The 18,566-nt window shown below is 42.7% G+C and overlaps 1 protein-coding gene across 4 annotated transcripts in view; it reads right to left on the bottom strand.

Annotated features, from left to right (window-relative positions):
* mid2 (midline 2) overlaps positions 1-18,566 on the bottom strand; it is a 171,782-nt gene that overhangs the window by 51,662 nt on the left and 101,554 nt on the right. For 2 of the 4 annotated variants that reach the window (XM_073486763.1, XM_073486762.1), the window contains 2 exons: positions 2,639-2,704; positions 726-821 (listed from right to left, as the gene is read on the bottom strand). In XM_073486763.1, the coding sequence (XP_073342864.1) occupies positions 726-821; positions 2,639-2,704 (162 nt within the window). The remainder of the gene's footprint in view (positions 1-725; positions 822-2,638; positions 2,705-18,566) is intronic. The other 2 variants (XM_073486765.1, XM_073486764.1) reach the window with 1 other exon arrangement.

Raw genomic sequence — 18,566 nt, 5'->3', positions numbered from 1 at the left:
AGACACTACAGGTGCACAGGGTAACAAAATGTAACTGTTAAACTTCCCCAGTTGATTTCTTACATTGAGACGGTTATTTCTGTAACATTTAACCATGTAGTTGATGCATTATCTAATAAATGTACAATTTACAGAACAGAAATCTGAACAATGAATAAAGCTGATAAAATTCCTGTTTTTATTTTGTTGACATACTGGTGTCAAGAGGGTGTTTAGGATATCTCTGTTTATCACTACAAAAACAGAAAATACTGTCGACAGGCATAAAACAGCTATTTTTTGGGTATGCCTGAGGAAAAAAATGTTATAAAATCAGGCTTGATGAACAAACCCTGCTGTACAAACCGAACAGATGGGGATTGTAAAAACATTTTTCAGACAAAAATGGGTCATAATAGGGTGAAAAGTTTAAATAATAGATATCACCATGACACATCCCCAGTTGATAACTTAAAATAAAAGCCTCAGTGTGTATTTTGCCCGACAGAATACATGTTATGTCAGCGAAATGGCCTGAAAACTCAAAATTATCAGAATGTTTTCACCTGTAGTGTCTGACCTTAAGAATCTGGATCAACTCCAAGGCTGCTGCCCTGCAGCTGAACTTAACTCTGACTACCATAATGACACCATCAGAGACATCTTCTCTGTGGAAACCAATTGAGTATCCAACATAATTTTGTAACTTGCAGACTTTACAAAAGACACAGAAACATGTTGCATACCTCAACCTGCTGACAGATCTGGATCAGCTTGGCCATTTGGTTCTCCAGTTCACTGTTCCTCTTCACCAGGTTGGTCAGGTTGTTCTCCAGAGTTTGCTGTTGGGAGGGAGAAGGACAAAGGGTCGGAGGAGGAAGACCAGGAGCAGGGAGACAAGACTGAACATTAGCATGTAGCGCAGTGTTCACTGACTAGACAGCTAATGGATGCAAAAACACCACCAACGTAATTGTCTATTCAAATGTTCATTCAGCATTCAACTAGCCAGACACTATCCAAAATCTGGCTGATTAATCATTACAACGTATTAACATAAAATTGTGTTTTTTTGTTAAAGAATAAATAAGACACTGAATCTGGTTTCTAGCATAACATTTCTGCTGATGTCTCGTGCCCTGTCTTCAACCTAATACCCACTAAGTAGCGGTTCATACGCTCGTATTCATACATTTATACATTTATACTGAAAAGCACAAGGATTGTGAGTGTTGTGACTGCACTGTCAGGTTGTGCCCTAACCTCAGTCACTTCTTGAACTTGAACTTTGGATCACCTCCAACTCATAAATGATAAATGTGTGGTACTGAAAAGTCGCTGTCAGGATGTGCTTTTTGTGTATATATTATCACACTGTATTACTGTTGCCTCCTGCCGTTCCGTGTTCTAACTTTGATTACGGCCTGAGGGTTGCTTTATAATAAAAAGTCATGCAAAACAGTTTCCTTACAAATGTGTGTAACTGCTGTTGTTAAGCAACCAGTCTTTTAAAATAGTTCAGCAAATGGGTCCAAATGTTATGAAGGTCTGTGAGATGGAAAAGATCTGCTAAGGTCCGGGTAAGAAATATGCAGGGATGAGTGCAGGATGGTGAGTTTTCTACCAAAGTGGTCGTTAAACAATGCGGTGAAAAATGGGCTAATATGTATTTTTCTGACATGAAAGATCAAATCGCACAAAAAGGCCATTTCTGCACAATGTTGCTTTAAGATTATTTATAGGGTTGAGTAAATGTCAGACTTACAAAGTTAGTCAACACCTTGAAGTCAGCATTTAAAACAAAATATAGTATTTATTACTGCCGTTAAGAAAACAAATGAAAAACTCAGTGATAATGCAATTTATAGCTCTTTAACGACTACAAATGCCTACAGCAGTTTCATTTGCTAACCTACTGACTGTAACGCGACGATTCAAGTGCCTGACTCTGACTTTCAAGACTAAAAAAAACAACAGCATCATCCCTGGGAAATTAAACCGATCAACCTCCACTGGCAATTTAAATAATCAAACACTCAATTACTGCCCCTTAAGAGTGACTGTTGTCGATGCAAAACAAAAAGAAATGCACGCACATAAATAAACTCACTCAAACACATATACAGTACAAAAGATGAAAATGGTAACAGGCAAACAGTGAGCCAGAAATAGAAGTGCCGTTCAAAGGGAGCAAATCAACGACGGCGGCAGCGGCGGCGGCGACGACGACGACGAGCATCAAAACAACAACAACAAACCACAGCTGCAGAGAGAACAGCACAACAGACAAGCGGCGGGTGTTTGAAGTAGCTCTACTCATGCAAGTGAAAGGGAGGTGGGCTGGACGAGCACCTGGGCAACGACTCTGACTGTCTTCACTGTACCTGTCTGTCTGTCTGTCTGTCAGGCAGCCTCCCTTCTTTCCAATATCTCACCTGCCTGCCGCTCAGCCTGATTCACTTTGTCTGCCTTCTGTCTGTTTGACTTTGCACCCACTTAATTATTTATCTGCCTGCTTATCTCGCTCCCTGCATCCCTTCCTTATCCATCCAGGTGTCTACCTGTGTGCCTCTTTACGTCCAAGCAGCAGGGACTGGGGGAGGATGGGGGGGAGGAGGAGGGGATATGGGGGTTGGTAAAAGGCAGCCAGGGAACTCACCGCAGCGCTTGTCTTTGAAGCCTCCATTACCGCATCTGACACTCTGCCCGGGCTCACCTGATAAGCCTACGAACACACACACACATACACCCACATAAGTGCACACATAAACGCACACACAGACAAGCCTGGTCGCACAACGTCCGCCACCTAAACGCACAGTAGCTGAAGAGGGGAGCTCCTTCCTTAAGAGTCGCCACAAACACTCTTCTTATGCTCTAATAAATGCTTTTTGAATGCATGTGAGACAGTGTGGCACACAGAGTGTCTGTGAATGGTTGTTTCCCTGAAGCTGGCGCTGGAGTTACATCACTGGAACGAGCATTCGGTTGTTGTGTCGCAGCCCTGTGTGAGTGTGTTTTTGTGTGAGGGAGTTTGAAGTGGAACATCAGTGAGAGGGGACAGATGGGTCATTAATTAGCAAGCTGGAGACGAAGATGATTAATACATCAGAACACAGCTGCCTCCCATGAGACGCCAGTGTAACGAACTCCTCTGCCCTCTACATACATGCATGTGTGTGTTTCTGCCTGTGTTGTGCGACTCAGTAGAAGGTGTACCTGCACACATTTGAGCGTGCATGTTGTCGGAGATCACTTCTGCTAATACTTCCTCTATCCCCTCCATAAGTGACCACACAAAGTCTGTTGTGTGTGTGTGTGTGTGTGTGTGTGTGTTTAGGGTGCTGCCTGACTTGTGTTGGCACTCTGAGGCTTCAGCCCAGCAGGCAGGACGAGTGGCAGAGAGAGAGGGGAGAGGCAGAGGAACCCGTCAACAACAAACTCATTAAAACACACAACAGACATCAAAGACGGATTCAGAGATGGAGCGAGAGAGCAGAGGAAAACACGGGTAAATGGAGAAACGGAGGCAGAAAAAGGATGTGATGGGTGGGAGAAAGTGCCAGCAAGTGTTGGTGACATGCAGGGGTTGGCAAAATTAAACGTCAACCCGAACAAGGACAACATTTTTATCATATGACGGTTTATTCTGTCAAGAGCAGCTATGGCAAGACTTCGGTTGCACTAGTTTGGAAATACATCACTAAGTTTGTCCCCTAGTGTCTTAAGGAACCAGGTCGCACCATTAAAACTCCATGTCTTAACTAGTGAAAAGCAATATGGGTCCTAATGTGTAAAGCGATTGCTAATTTATGGCAGCATCGAATCAGAAGCAGGCAAATAGGCCGAAGTAGTCGAAAAGTCACGACAGCATCACACGCTGCAATTTAACTTCCAAAAATACAATTTTGGGGGGTTCCAAAAAAATGTATTAAACTAAACTGCAAATCAAATGTAGGTGATAGGTGATTTTTAAGCTACATATATCTATGGAGATATATTTCAGAGTTAGTTGTATTGATGCGGTTTAAAATAAGAAGGAAATATCCCATTATGCTAACTGTCAGGCTAATGTTTTGCAATGTGAGGGCTTATTTTTGTTAAGTCTAATTTAATGTTTATGTTAGCTTTGTCAGTCGGTTCAGATAGCTACGTAGCAGACTTTGTCCAGTAGCTTTACTTAGTTTTACCTGACACTTAGCTACTGGGTGTAAAAACTAACCGTTAACCTTACAAAGGGCCACAGCTTGGGTGTCACCTGGACTTCTATTTCAGCCCTGCATTTATGGAATATATTGATTTATCGCGTATGTGTATCGAAAGTAGGCCGGGAATCCAGAAAGACGAATACAAAAAGGACAATAACAGAGACGGAGAGAGAGAACAAAGTTTATAAGCACAGGAGTGAAAGAATAGGGAAGAAATGGAGATGAGGATATAAAAGAAATGAGTGAAGAATTGCATTTCCATTGCTTGAGGCACACGATTGGGGCTTGCTGGGGTAGACGGGGTTATTAGCATAAGGTAGTATCATTCATTCACTGATTCTGCTTTGGACGTGGCATGTCATGAGAGTGATCAGAGAGAGTGCGACAGAGTTGGAGGGGGTTGATGGGATGGAAATAGGCACAAGACCCACGCTGAGAGGGGCAGCCTGGCAGAGTATCTCCAGTCTAGCCTGCCCTCTAATTCAGGCTTCTGTCTCTTCTGCGCCTCTCTTTTCCCCTTGTTATCTGTCTTTCTGTCATTCTCTACCTTTCTCTCTTTCACACCGTGCGTCTCCTCTCCCTCTAACCTGACTGTGTGTCTCCTCCCTTGCTCTTCGTCTCGCTACTTCAGTCCTTATTCTGTCCTTCTCGGCACAGTTACGGCTGCAGCTGCTGACAGCCCATCATTTTGGTTTAGATCACCACCCCCTCATATGACTTCATTGTGTTGAGGGGCTCCTGGGTCTCATTTCTTTACAGATGATCCCATATCTCTTTGAAAGAAAAAAAGATCCCTATTTATATTACAGTAGCTACAGAGACTGGAGAGAGGGATTCTGGGAGAAATAAAAAATGATACCTGTCTTACAGGAGACTCGCGCATGATGAAAGGTTTATTGAACACACATTCGACTTAAGTTTGACTCTCCTGTCACAGTTTAATCTCTATAGCCATCACTGTTCAGAGTCTGAAGCTGTGGCTCCATTCACATTGCTGCTAAACCATGAAATTACACAGAATTACATCATGAAAATAAGAAATGATTTGTGTCTACAAGACGACAATCCAAATACTCGTGTTTCTGAGAAATTGAACAAGCTAATCACTAATTTCTTCAAAAGCGTCTGTGTTGTGCTTCGGTACAAACTGTGACAGTAACTGTGACAAATTAACAATTTCTGAAATCACGGCACGGTAATCCAATTACAGTGTTATTACTCCTCAACCTGAGGCATCGGCAGAGCTCATTGTCACTTCGCTACAGGAACATTAAAGGACTTTTTATCTGAGGTCAGATTCAAGTTCGAGAACAGATAAAGGTGCGAGACAGTGAGGGAAGAGACGAGAAGAGGACACGGTGTTATGAAATCCCACATATCAGACAGGAGACTGTCTCCTAAGCATTAAGAAGTGCCGAGCTATAGGGAGAAAATGTACACTTTAATGTTCAGATGGCTAATTAGATGACTTTGTCCAGTAGCTGAATCTCAGGGTCATTACGACGTCGCGACAACAACAATTCAACCGCCGCGACAACAAAAAATGGAACAGAATGCCCCGAGGCCAAGTATCCAACTTCAAAGTCTTTTTCTTTTAATTAATTCGGGATCCTCCCTCGTGCACAAGAGAGACGCGGAGACAGTTCGAGAAACAGAAATGAAAGCGAGAGAAAGAGGGAGAGATTAAACTGGAGAAAGAGCAATAGAATAGAACAAGCTCACTTTACAGCTGTTGTTAACAAGAGGCTTTTCAGAGTCTGGACGTGTCAGTAACACAAGCCTTCTGGGAAACCGGGTTTTTTGTCTGAGGATAATATTCCATAGGGCAGAACTCTTGAGGCCGGGGTATAACAAACGGGGAGTCACGCTTGTCTCATAACCCGCTGACTGGGGCCCAATTAAAAGGAAATATATGCTAAAATAGTCACATGTGGCGACACCCTGGTGTGTTCGAGCCGATCCCCTTGTGCCGCATTTGCCATGAGACCAACAGCGATGCCTAAAGACTACCTAAAAGTTACTTTATGTTTGTATCTCACGACCAAAAGCAGTTCATTTGTGCATTTTGACTCCTGGGTCATTCAAGGCAATTCAACTTAAATATGCAACAGAAATTTTCAGTACGTACGTCTCAACTCTGAATGAACTCGGGTGACCTTCAAGCTATAAGCGAACCGCGTAAACGATCAAGGGATCTGAAAACGGTGGGGGCGCGGCTGTAAATGGGAGCAGACAGCTAGAAGATGCTTGCTTTCATTTACAAGTCTTGTGGGAGAATTTAAAAGAAGTTGCTGCGAGAGAGCAGGAGAAGGACGCAGGGAAGTGTGCGGGAAGGAAAAAGTGTGCTGCCATAGTCAACTACTTAGTACTCAGCTTTATGAATCCCAATTGCCTTTTTCCCTTAAGGCTTATTATGAGAAAGAGCCATCTTAAATGGACACAAATCCAATAGTAATTCAAGTTTTTAGCCACATGAGGGGATTAGGATCAAGAAATTTCTCTGTGGGTTTGAAAGGGAATAATGAATCGTCATGACTACTGAACAGCAGCGAGGAGGCCAGACACAAGCTGGCATACCATTTTGTTTATAAGACTCTTGGCTATCCCACGGGCCTGCGCGTGCTCCCCGCTTCGCAATTATTTGTTTGGGTCAGGGACGGACTGACCCACGACTGCTAAAAACAAGAAAAGAGAACATGAATGAATATGAAAAGGCAAACGCAGAAATAGATGTTACATGAAGCCACATCACAGACTATTTCCCAACTTTCTTGAGGCCTTTATTAGACAATTTCATATCAGATTACAGACTGAGGATACTGTGATATTTGAATGTGAAGAGATGGGAATTTAATACTGAGGATTAAGGGGGGCTTGGACTGAGATGAAGTGGGGTTAGCAGAAAACAGTGATATGGTTGAATGGGCTTAAAGGATCTTTCTTTTTCATTTCAATCGGCCTACGCCGGATTCTTCTTGGAACAGTGCGATTCAGTTTCATGGATTAATAATGAGACAGTAAAAAAGAAAAACATGCATACGAGTCGGCTCGGCTGTTATTCAAGATGATCGATATCTCTGCTGAAGAGAGACGGCAACTGTTTTATCAGTCCTTTTCCGTAACCGCTGATACACTAATCATGTTGTTTTAATTGAGTGCGATTTACGAATGAGGATAGAGGACCAGCAGATCAATAAGCAAAAGTAAGGAAGCACTGAGCTTAAAGGAAAAACTGTTTTTCTTTCTATGTTCTGTTCTGTTGACCTCATTTTCCTCTGAGAACAGCGCGTTTATTCAGTTATGGACAAATAAATATTTCTGAGTTTGTTTTATTACCTCATAAATACTGTAAATATTAAAATTTGGACTTTGTTTTTCTTCTCCCAAACTACAAAGTGCCCCTTTACTATACAGCACTCAAATGATTAGTTTGGCATTCAGTATATCAATCAAGAGCATCTGTTTCCTCTTAAACACACTTAGGTGAATTCACACTGGATGCCGGCTTCTTGCAAACCAAACAATTAGCTGTCAATCGCTTGATAACAATTCAAGTCACGGTAACTGACGAACAAACCGCACCGCTTATAACCACAACTCCAAGTGCCTGTCTATGTTTCCCCCTCGAGAATGATGTTGTGATGCAAAAGTAATCTCTGACCAACACTCCATTGGAATCCATACGAAAGAAGAGTGCTGATAAAAACAGGTGACTACTGTTTTTGGAGACGCCGACAATCAAACTATTCAGTCGTTAAGGTATGAGGACGTGTTGACTCTTATACAGTGTATATATTGCAAATTATGCTTGTACTCTAGTGAGACGCATTCAAGTTCGATGATGATCTCGTGATACACAGAAGCCTAATTGAACTAATGTCTCATCAATCATGTAGAATTGGTTTCACAAAGCTGACACAGGATTTCCCATCGAAGAGCAAAAGGAGACTGATCAGCGACAGATAACACAGAGTTTGTGTTGATGCCAAAACATGTGGTGTGGTATTTTAGATAACGCGTATGTATGGACTGTGACTGAAATGTATCAACAGCTTGTTGGACATAATGGAGTCTAAATATATTAATAGCCTTAAACATAAGCAGGTACAAGTGGATCTGGAAAACAGTTTCATCATTCGAGTTGTATGCTGTGCCGCTCATAACAAATCCTTGTTATCCACGTCCAGTAGATGATATCATTAGTCTGGTGCCACAAGCTGGGGGCTGGATAAGAAATATTCCTGTCTTCAAGGCATAAGCTGTAGCCACCGACTGTGACTCCTGACTTAAGACATTATCATCATAGTGGCTCTGTTTGGCTGCTTTGTGCAGATTAGTGATATGGGAGAGCTTTGATAGAGGAGCAACAGGGTTCTGAGCAAAACATAATTTATTGTGTGGACAAGCTCATCTGCAATATTGATAGTAATGTCCAGAGAAACACAGAGTGCAACTCTGCTTCTGATTTAAATCAGCTGTGGCAATGTGTTTCTCTTAATCCGTAACCGGCATCTGATGTTTCACAGTCTGTAGCTCAGAGGGTCTAGATGGCAAGATACCAGTAAAAAACAGCATGGTCATAAACAATTACTTGGTATGCTTTATTTACAGAGACAAGTGTCCAACCAATGACTATTTTGAATTAATTCAAGATATTTGCAGTAGAGGAACACTGACAATGATAATATGATAAGCTAGGCTTAACGTGTCTCAGTATTTTCTCCATATTGAATGCACAGATGTGAAATTGATATTGATCTACTCGTCTAACCCTGGGGTAGACCGGCAAATAAGTGAATTTCTCAAAAAGCTGGAGAATTCCTTTGATGCTCAGAAGGGTCACATCACTTTCATACCTTACATTTAGTCTTTGATCAGCAGCAGTGTGGCCGGTAACACTTTTATTTTAAGGGGGTTGCATAAGACTGACATGACACTGTCATCAACATAAAGGAATCTGATTGTTGCCGTTACTGTAGGTGTCATTCGGCCAATTAACTCTTACCCTAACCAAGTCATGTCATGGTTCTGATGGTGTCATGTCAGTCTTATGCACATCCCCTTCAAATAAAGTGGTGGGCTATCGAGTGACCCAATCTGCGGGGAGGCTGCCCTCCCACCAGATAATCCAGGTTAAGTCTCTCGAGTTAATGAGCACCTCCACTGAAGTGTCCTTCAGCGACGGTGAATCCCTGCTGCCTCCAAAGACACCATGCTGAAGCTGACCTTAACCTCTGACCTCTCTGGGAAACTGACAGTGAATGATTCTTTCTTTCTTTCTTTCTTTCTTTCTTTCTTTCTTTCTTTCTTTCTTTCTTTCTTTCTTCACCATCAGTCTTGGCACCATTTGCACAGTGGAAACAGTTCAGCTCTCACAGCCTTATCTACAAAAACCTGGCTTGTTGTTTTTGCCGTGACAGACAAATCGGTTCAACAGTATACAACAGGACATTGTTATGCTTTTGACAATCTCCTATAAGCCACAGGATTCTGAGATTTCCTCGGCAGGAAAGGGATTTTTATTGCATGTAAACAAGCTTTTGGGAAAAGTTTTGCAAATTAAAAAAAAAATGGGTTATTATTGTGCAAAGTTCCTGTTGAATAAATAAATAACTTCCTAAACATGTAGAGTAGACAGAGTCTTGGAGATGTAGAGGATGCGGTGTGTGACGGTAAGGACACAGCCCAGCTCATTAGGCAGGATTTCCATGGCTTGTTACTAACCACCTGTCCTTTACATGCACCTCCCATGGCACCAGCTCCAAGTCCATCATGCTGCAGACTGCCCTCTCCTCCTTCTGATTGGTTTCCATTGCACATGGATTTCATATTATTTGCAAATTAATTTGGACAAAAATGCCCGCTTAGCTCCTGTGTGGAAAAACCAGACGAGGTACAGAATAGAAACAGAGAGAGAGAGAGAGAGAGAGAGAGAGAGAAGGAGTGCCGAACAGCAAGAGAGACAGGCAGCCACATTTCATTGGCTGTAATACAATTATCTAGCTGCCGGCTCGTTGGTATATTCATATGACACGGTTATTCATTTCGCCTTATTTACTAAAATGGAATAACAGAGACTGCAGTGAGTTGGGTCTGAGTCATTCTGACTGATGGGAACCTAGAGGCTGTATTTTTTTTCCTAAACTCTGACTCATTGCTACAATGAAAAGTTTTCAGCAAAAAAACATCATAATATCAACAACAGTGCTGCTATAAATTCCTACCAATTAAGTACCAGAAGACTGGACAAACACAGAGGACACACAGAATGACTTCATACTGTTTGAGGCTGTTCGGACCTGGTATCAACACACAGCTCTAAGTGTAGGTGTGAATGACCCTAAGACGCATTCGCATTTGAGGTCTGGCCACTCAGACATTATTTGGACGTGGTCTGGGACACACGTGGCCACATTCCTTCAGTAGTGTGTATGGACATGTGTCCTGGGTCCTGAAGTCCTCATCGAAACAACATGAAGAAGCCACAACAACAATCATAATGGATTACATGCTGCCTGACTTCCATGTAGTTCGCTGTAGTGTAATGACATGTTTGGGCTCTCTTAACCTGCCAATGTAAGCAGCAGAATTTTGTGAACGAGCCAGCTGTTACAAGTTACTACTGAACTAGTAACAGCAACATCCCCAGACTCCCTCAACAAATCGTGTGATTTTAAGAGGTGCTGCATTTGGAGAAACTTAACAACCTTTATGAAACGTCTATGGTAAATTCTAAGTCATTGGTGCCTTCTTGTAAATTCGGCATTACATACAACACATTAAGATGTTTCTTTCCTTGTTTGCTGCAGCAGCCCTGCCTGCCTGTTGTCATGTCTAAAGTGCGCCCTGTCTGCTTCCGTTTCTGAAGTGCGACGTACTGAACACACGCTTTCAATGATTTCACCATTTACACCAAATTTATTCAAGGATAAAACATATTGATGCAAACGTTATACATTAAGATATTTATTTCTTTGTGTGAAAAAGGGACGTGAGATCTGATGGCAAGAAGTCACTCAGGACACATGTCGACGTGCATTTAATGCCAGATGTGAACAGAAGGGCTTAAATCTGTCCACTTGTGATTGGATGATAAAGTTATTGAAGACAATTTCTAAAACTCTTCCCAGTGTTATAGAGCAAACTCATTAGTAAGCAGAAATACATCTATTACCGGCCAGCAACATGTTGTGTGGAGTTAAGTGGAGAAGAAGAATCTATTATATTATAGATGAACTAGAAGTGCGAAGCTCCAAAGCAGTGGCAGCACCCACAGGAGGTCACAGAGACGTGCCGTGTACACCCTCACATATATAACAGCGTAATGAGATCCGCAGCTGGCACACAGAAACAAGCGGCTCCTGCAGAAGATGTTTGCCAAGAGGAAAAAAAAAAACAGGCAACCTGATTGGTTAGCTGGGTGCCGTGAGTGCAGAAAATCCCAAGATGAAGTATGGAGGTTTTGTATGTTTTGTATTTATAAATAATGCCGGTGCGTGCACAAGCATTAAACTACCTCATGTCATTCGCTTGCTGGAGATTTCAGAGGCAATTTCATGTCAGCTTTGCAACTCAACACCGGCTGCGTGAATCTCACACCGGCATCTTTTTGCTTTAATAACTACAATCAGGATGTGCTTCTGATTAAATACTATAATCCTATTTCATCTCAGCCACACCAAGGGTTGCGCAAAAAAAAGTTACCACAGAAGCGAGATAAGCAGAGCCGTCAGTGGTGCCTGGTTAGTTGATCCAAAAAGAAATGCTTTGCTGAAACCTAGATGTTTTCCCTAAACCTCCTCTTAAGCCTTTAAGCATCAAGGCATCCAGGAGGAGAGAGAGTTGTGGAGACGTCGAGGAAGTCACATTTACGTGGAGATAACAGATGTTGACTGGGGACTTTTGAGGCTGATACATATTTTATATTCTCAGACTCAAATTCATTTTTGCTGTGTTTTACTATTAAACAACAAGGACACTTAACCCGACACGCCAGATGTTGTTTTACACAGAACCGTCTCGGAAGTCGCCCTTAGAAACTTTTTGGAAGAGTACAGGCCCTTTCAAAAAGTCCTTGACGCGTGATTGAACGAGCCATCTGCTACCTTCAACCTAAAAGATCAACAGCAGGAGAGCGCTATCAGCAGATAGCTTTCACCGAAGCTTCTTTTCCATCAAAAAAAGCCTACGAAATCCGTTCTTTGCTCTTGCTTCAACTGCTAGAGCAGCTACATGTATCTACTCTGACTATTTCTGCAAAAAAAAACTAGCTTAAGGCAAATTGATAGCACTACCCCTCCTCCTTGCCCTAACCTACACGAGGTGTGGTAAGTCGCATGTCACGATCGGTAGCACACATCCACAGAACGCCGTTGTTGTTTTCAAACGAACAGTTGCTTCTCTTGATGGTTGACACATCTAAACCAAGCCTGTAGCTGCCATCTATGGCTGCCAGTAGGCCCTCATAGGACGCCGATAGCTTGAAGCCTGGCAAGTCGTTTTAAGATCACATGATCATGTGATCTTGCAAATCCAGCTGCCTCACTATCACAACTCTTGGTTGACAGCTTGACATTGGATGGGTGTTGAAATGATGCCACAAACAACACTCGAGACGCTGTCACATTTTGAGAAATCAGAACCCAAATACATACTGTGAATGCTTTGCGCCAACTCGGCACTCTCTGGTTTGTCACCTCACCATTACGTTTGCTGTCTCTCATTAGACTTGATCTCTAAGGAAAAGCTATTGAAAGCCATTGGGAAAGACTGATAGAGAACAATCGATGCTGTATTCCCTGAAGGTACTGAGATGCAGAGCTGCGTCCAGTTTGCCTGTGAAAGCGCGATGAATAACTGACATGACAGTTGTGAAGTTTTCATCACGGCCCCAAAGCTTTGAGAGTCCTTGACGGTGTTTTGCCACATCACTTGTGGCAAAGTGACACAGCAGATAATCTCACATCCGAGACACGGACCGCAGCACATTTGCGCTTGTGGAAAATTCATGTGCACTTTACGAACTCAGGATATGCTTTGGGTTTTCTGGTTGAGCTGGTGCACTTTCCCCTCTGAGAGACGGCTTCCTGGTTGTCATTTTCTAGGGAGCGGTATCACTAACACCATCGTTATAATCCGTCTCTCTGTGAATCTAGATGCATCGACATTTACACCGTGACTGTCGGCTCCTCTCTCTGTTCCCCCTCTCCTCCCCAAGAAGGCTGATTGCAGTTTAAAGAGTGTGCTCGACTTGTTATTGCTCTTTTAGGACTCACTTCTCTTAGTTACATCCTACAATCCTCCAAAGCATTTGATGCAGATAATGAACTAAATTGGCCAGACACAAACAAAAGAGTGGCAATTAGAAAATATGACTATAGATTTTGAATCCCAAAATGCAGCTAATTCAATTTCTCCAGACAAATTGCTGTTTAAAGCAAAAGGGAAATGTGCTTATTCACTTCTCTTCCTGAGAGTTAGGTGAGAATATCAACTCCCACAAATGTAGCTGGAGCCAGGAGCGAGTGAGCTAAACAATTTATATCCAGAGGGAACTAAATTTGCCTAAAATCATCTCCTAAACTCACTAATCAACACATTGTTTGTTTAATCCGCAAAAAACACTTAGACAAGACTATTTCTTGGACCTCACTTTTACACTATTCACCTATTTTCTGGTTAAATCGACTGTGTTGACAGCTGAGGCCTCACCTGTGGGTTTGCTGAAGGCAGGTTTGGTAGAAACGAGGGCTTGTCGTTTAAACCTTGAGCCATGATGAGCGAATCACCCCGGATGTCGACATCGTGGAATCCCAATAGCTTCTCTTTCTCTTTCCTCCATTTGCGTCTGCCTTCCTGTCACTTCTGATCTCTCATTCTCGCTCTTCCACGCTGTCAGCTGTCGCCCTCTCCTCGTTTCTTCCTGAACCATCACCTCCATCTTTTTGGCCTTCACTTCTTCCTTCTGCCTTTACTTTTTAACTGTAAAAACTAAGCAGCTGTGACAATAAGGGTCACGTCTCTCACGCTTAGTGCTATCTCTACTTGTCGTTTAAATTTAACATGTTTTAATGGGACAGTTGCCTGAAGACACAGACGTAACAGAACAGCCTCAGCTCTCAGCGACTGGAAATGACATGTTTTATCTGATCTTTAATAATTGAAGTTCCACAAATGAATCTCCTCTCTGTTTGGATTCTTCTTGTCAGGTCGAAGCCTGATGCTGCTGCGCACGTCGTCTTTTTTAAAACCTCCAGCCACATAACAGGAACAATAATCTGGTGTGATTGACACTTTCCAAAGCTAAAAGCTTTACACTTGTCAGCTTCTAGTAAAACCTCCCCGAGAAGTTCATCTGAGCTCATGGACTACAGAAATGGGGGTCGGCTCTGCAAGAGTGCGATAAGGTTATGAGCAACTCAGTTTGTTGATTTCTTTCGGGTTGAGAGGGTTCGGAGGCAGCGCGCGGCTCGTTTTCTGCGAGCGTATGAAACTGGTGCGACCAGCGGGGGGTAAAAACGCCTGAAGACACACCGAGGAGCACATGTCATGACGTGTGTCAGAATTTAACTTGAGGTGTCGCCGCCTGCTCAAGGACATCTTAATGCAGAAGTAATGTATCAAACTGACTCATGATCTGTGGGGAAAAGGAGGCACAGAAGGCTCTGACGTAAAGCAACTGTGATTCCAAGATGCTTTTACTGCAATCTGAAAAAAACTTCTTTTGCTTATCTCGACACATCTCAGCATGGTTTTAACTCAATCTGCCCCACAAATACGCTCCTCTCTTTCCTTGCCTTTCAGATTAAAAAAACTCACTTTTGCACAACTCTGATATTTCCAGCAGTAAATTGTGTGATTTCATTGCCTTATTGAATGGCTTCCCTGAGGTCTGTGCTTCAGGGAATAAATGTTTCACATTCACTTGCAGTACATAAAAGGCCAAGCGGAGGAAAAAAAAAAACACAACAGAATTGGAGTTATAAAGGGAAACAGCAGCTTTACATTTGCTGCTGTTTCAGCGTGTTTAAATGTTGTAGTAGATAATGCAGCGCGGAGTTTGAGATTTCCACCCTGAAGCACTTTATCTTGCCCACACCAGTGTGACCCCCTACTGGGCCCTGCAGGCATACAGATGTAGAACATAAAAAAAAGACCCATACTCTTGTCTGCCCGGGCTGCATCGGGCAACAGAACAAATCAGACAAATTTACACACACACACACACACAAACGCTCCCCTCCTCCCGTTCACACACGGTGGCAGCGGTCAGCGACAAGACAGAGTGTCTCCATTAGTATCAAAGTGGCTCTGTCCACCCTAACAGATGGCTTTGCTTCCTCCGAGGTGGCCGAAGTGATTTACTCTATCTCTACTGTACTTTGCCTTATCTAATTGGCCCGACCGTGCCCAGGGAGCAGGCCGGTAAATCATGTCACTATCATGTATTTATAGATGAGCTCATGTAACACTGGTGCTGATGGCAGCTACATGACATCTATATATGACACCTGTTACCATGCCAGCTGCTGGCAGGATCCCCCCCCCCCCAAAAAAAATGAAATGGACACCAAAGAGAAGCGAAAAACAAATGTGAGAGGCCGAGACAATGACAACAGGAAGTAGGATTGTGATCATGACTGTCACAGATAAATATGACATCCTCAGACTCACATAACCCGAGCTGTGGCTCAGCATTCCTGGCACCAGAGCTCTGGACAGCGTCTCCGCGATGGTAACGGGGCTCGCCGCAAATAGGAAAGACACATTCCCTGCGTTCCTGCGATTCTACGTGGTTGGCTTTCTGGCGTCGATATCTGGAACAGACATTCCCCACTGTACGACTCCCTGGGGAGATGAACTTCCTCTGCGTAACCCGAGCTAAACTCAAACTTCCAGGGATGTTCTTACTGGTCAGTGATTGTCAGAATTGGGAGGATGAAGTACAGTGGATGTAGATGTTTTTAATTATTATTTTAAAAGCTGATCTGAGAGAACAATACTCTCTGTTGTGATTTTCAGCGGAGGAGTTTGGCTTAATAAATACGCAATTGTCAAAGATCTGACATCTTACATAATTAAAATTAAGCAGCCACCTGCAGAAACAAAACCACACAACAGGTTTTTTTCCTTCCCTGACATCTTGCTGAGGTTGGATTATACGACAATGAGGGACGAAGTAATAAAAAAGAAAAAAGTAATTGCATTAGCTTGATGGCTTTTACGAGCGCTGTTGGCTGTTGTATTCCAAAGGGAAATCTCTGAAGAAGGTGCAGAGAGCTGCCTGGCAAACACTCAGTGCTATGAAATACAGAGAAGGCTTGTGCATATTTCTGTTTGTGTGTGTGTATATACTGTTTGTGGATTGACTTTTCCACCTTTTTTTGTCATTTTTTTAACACTTAAAAAGGCCATTTTCAAAGCATGGACTGTGATCTGTGTCTCTGGTGTGTTTGTGAATATTTCATGCATGCGAAAGTCATCTTTACGCCTCTGACTCTACATAAATATATGGATAGGGTCTCCATGTTTGACCTGTATGTATGATCTCATATGTGCAGTGTCCGTGCTGCTTGATGGAGCTTTAGTGGACAGGGTGCTGCCTGCTGCTGTCACCACCACGGTGGCCATAAAGGATAGGTGATGTGTCCCTTTTTTTAGAAACCATAAAAGAAGCCCTTCTTGCTATTAAGTATGCATCAGCGCGCCCCTTTCTCATCGGCTTTAAGAGGGGGACATCGGAGCACAGCGCCGTTAACCTGTGTTCTCAATCTCTCTGTCACATGAAATGAAACAAGCTCCCAGCGAACTCAAGTTTGCAAAGTCAATTCACAGTCATACCGCCCTGCTGTTCCTCTCTTCCCAGCTCCCGAGGGAGAGCCCTGTCTAAAATCTTGTAAACCTAAATAACTTCTTGGACTAACACTGCAGCAGCTCCGGCTGACTGCTGGGTGTGTGGTGCCTCTCGCAACAGACCCAGGTTCAGGTCAAGAGTTCAGGCTGTGGAGAAATACAGCCCTGAATTAGAGGGGAGGCTGAGGCTGTTTTTTTTTTTTTTATGTATAAGCTAAAGGCACCCAAATCCATTTTGTTTATTGTGTGCCAAAAACAATGGTTGTATTTTAAACACAGATTGACTTTTATTTTCTGGTTCAGCTCCAAAACGGACATGTTGGGAACACAATAATCACTGTAGATGAGTAATTAGAAATCGGAAAAGACATTCAGAGAATGAACTTTCCAACTTTTCTCCTGTTTCTTAAATCAAAACTCAACTGGTTATGAAACAGTCTGAATTTTATACAAATCTCTATAATGACCTACATAAGCAAACAAGACCATCAGAAAGAAGAGTTGATTGTTAGAGTTGTTCTTAATGCTTGTGACCGGGTCGGATTCCCACTTATCAGGGTGGGATAAGTCATAAAATTAAAACTACTTTCTATGGCGGAGAGTTAAGGATGGAGTGAGGGGTCTCAAAGAGGCACGGAAACAAAGTGTACTTGTTTCACCATTGTCATATTACAGTTATTAATCTTACATATCCACAAATAGATATATTCCCAGCTGTGTTTACAAGATCTTTAGACATGAGGCGGTGACGCTCATACTGTTTGTCATACTGTTACTGTGGACGCCATAATCACATAAATGAAAGCTGCCTGTAGCCGCTTCAACGATACAAACAATACAGATATAACTGCGTGAACTACACATCAAATCAAAAAATATATAGAGGTTTAGACGGCCAAGAAACTTTCAGATCATCGGCAACACAACAGCTCGTTAAATAAGAAAAATTACAGCCGCTACGTACACATCAGGTTCACTGAGCTAGATAATGATTCCTCGCGGTTGTGTGCGAGTATTTTGAAGGCGAATGTGCATGTTTCAGGAGGCAAGAGATTCATGGGAACGGAATGCACTGAAGAACATTTCTGTCCAAGGCAGCTGTGTCTGAGGCAGGGCGAGATGCTTAAGAGGAGTGTGGGAGAGTGAAATACTCCTCGGTAGCCAAAACAACACACACATGCTTAGGAATCCATCGCTCTCCCCTCACAATGACCGGAGGAAGTGATTCTCCTCCTCACTCGGACAATGATGATGAAGAAAACATGGGATCGAAATAAATAATCTAGGAAAAGTTAAGTTAAGATAAATAATTCTCACATTTTCGGAAACATTTTTGCGTAAAGCTTAAACTCGATCAGCAGGGTTTCCCCGTGTGTCTCTTCATTTTACAGTCCTACAGCCACAACAAAAGAATAATGATTAAACTTTTTAAATCGTGGCAAAACTTTCTCAATCACTTTCCCCTCCATTTCTCCCTTTTAATCTTGTGTGCTGCGGTTATACAGCTGAATAAAATCTAAAAATGAC

Source organism: Pagrus major, chromosome 18 (genome assembly GCF_040436345.1).
Source record: "Pagrus major chromosome 18, Pma_NU_1.0".
NCBI lineage: Eukaryota > Metazoa > Chordata > Actinopteri > Spariformes > Sparidae > Pagrus > Pagrus major.
Note: the sequence above shows the minus strand (reverse complement) of the source record. Positions and strands in the feature narration are given on the sequence as shown.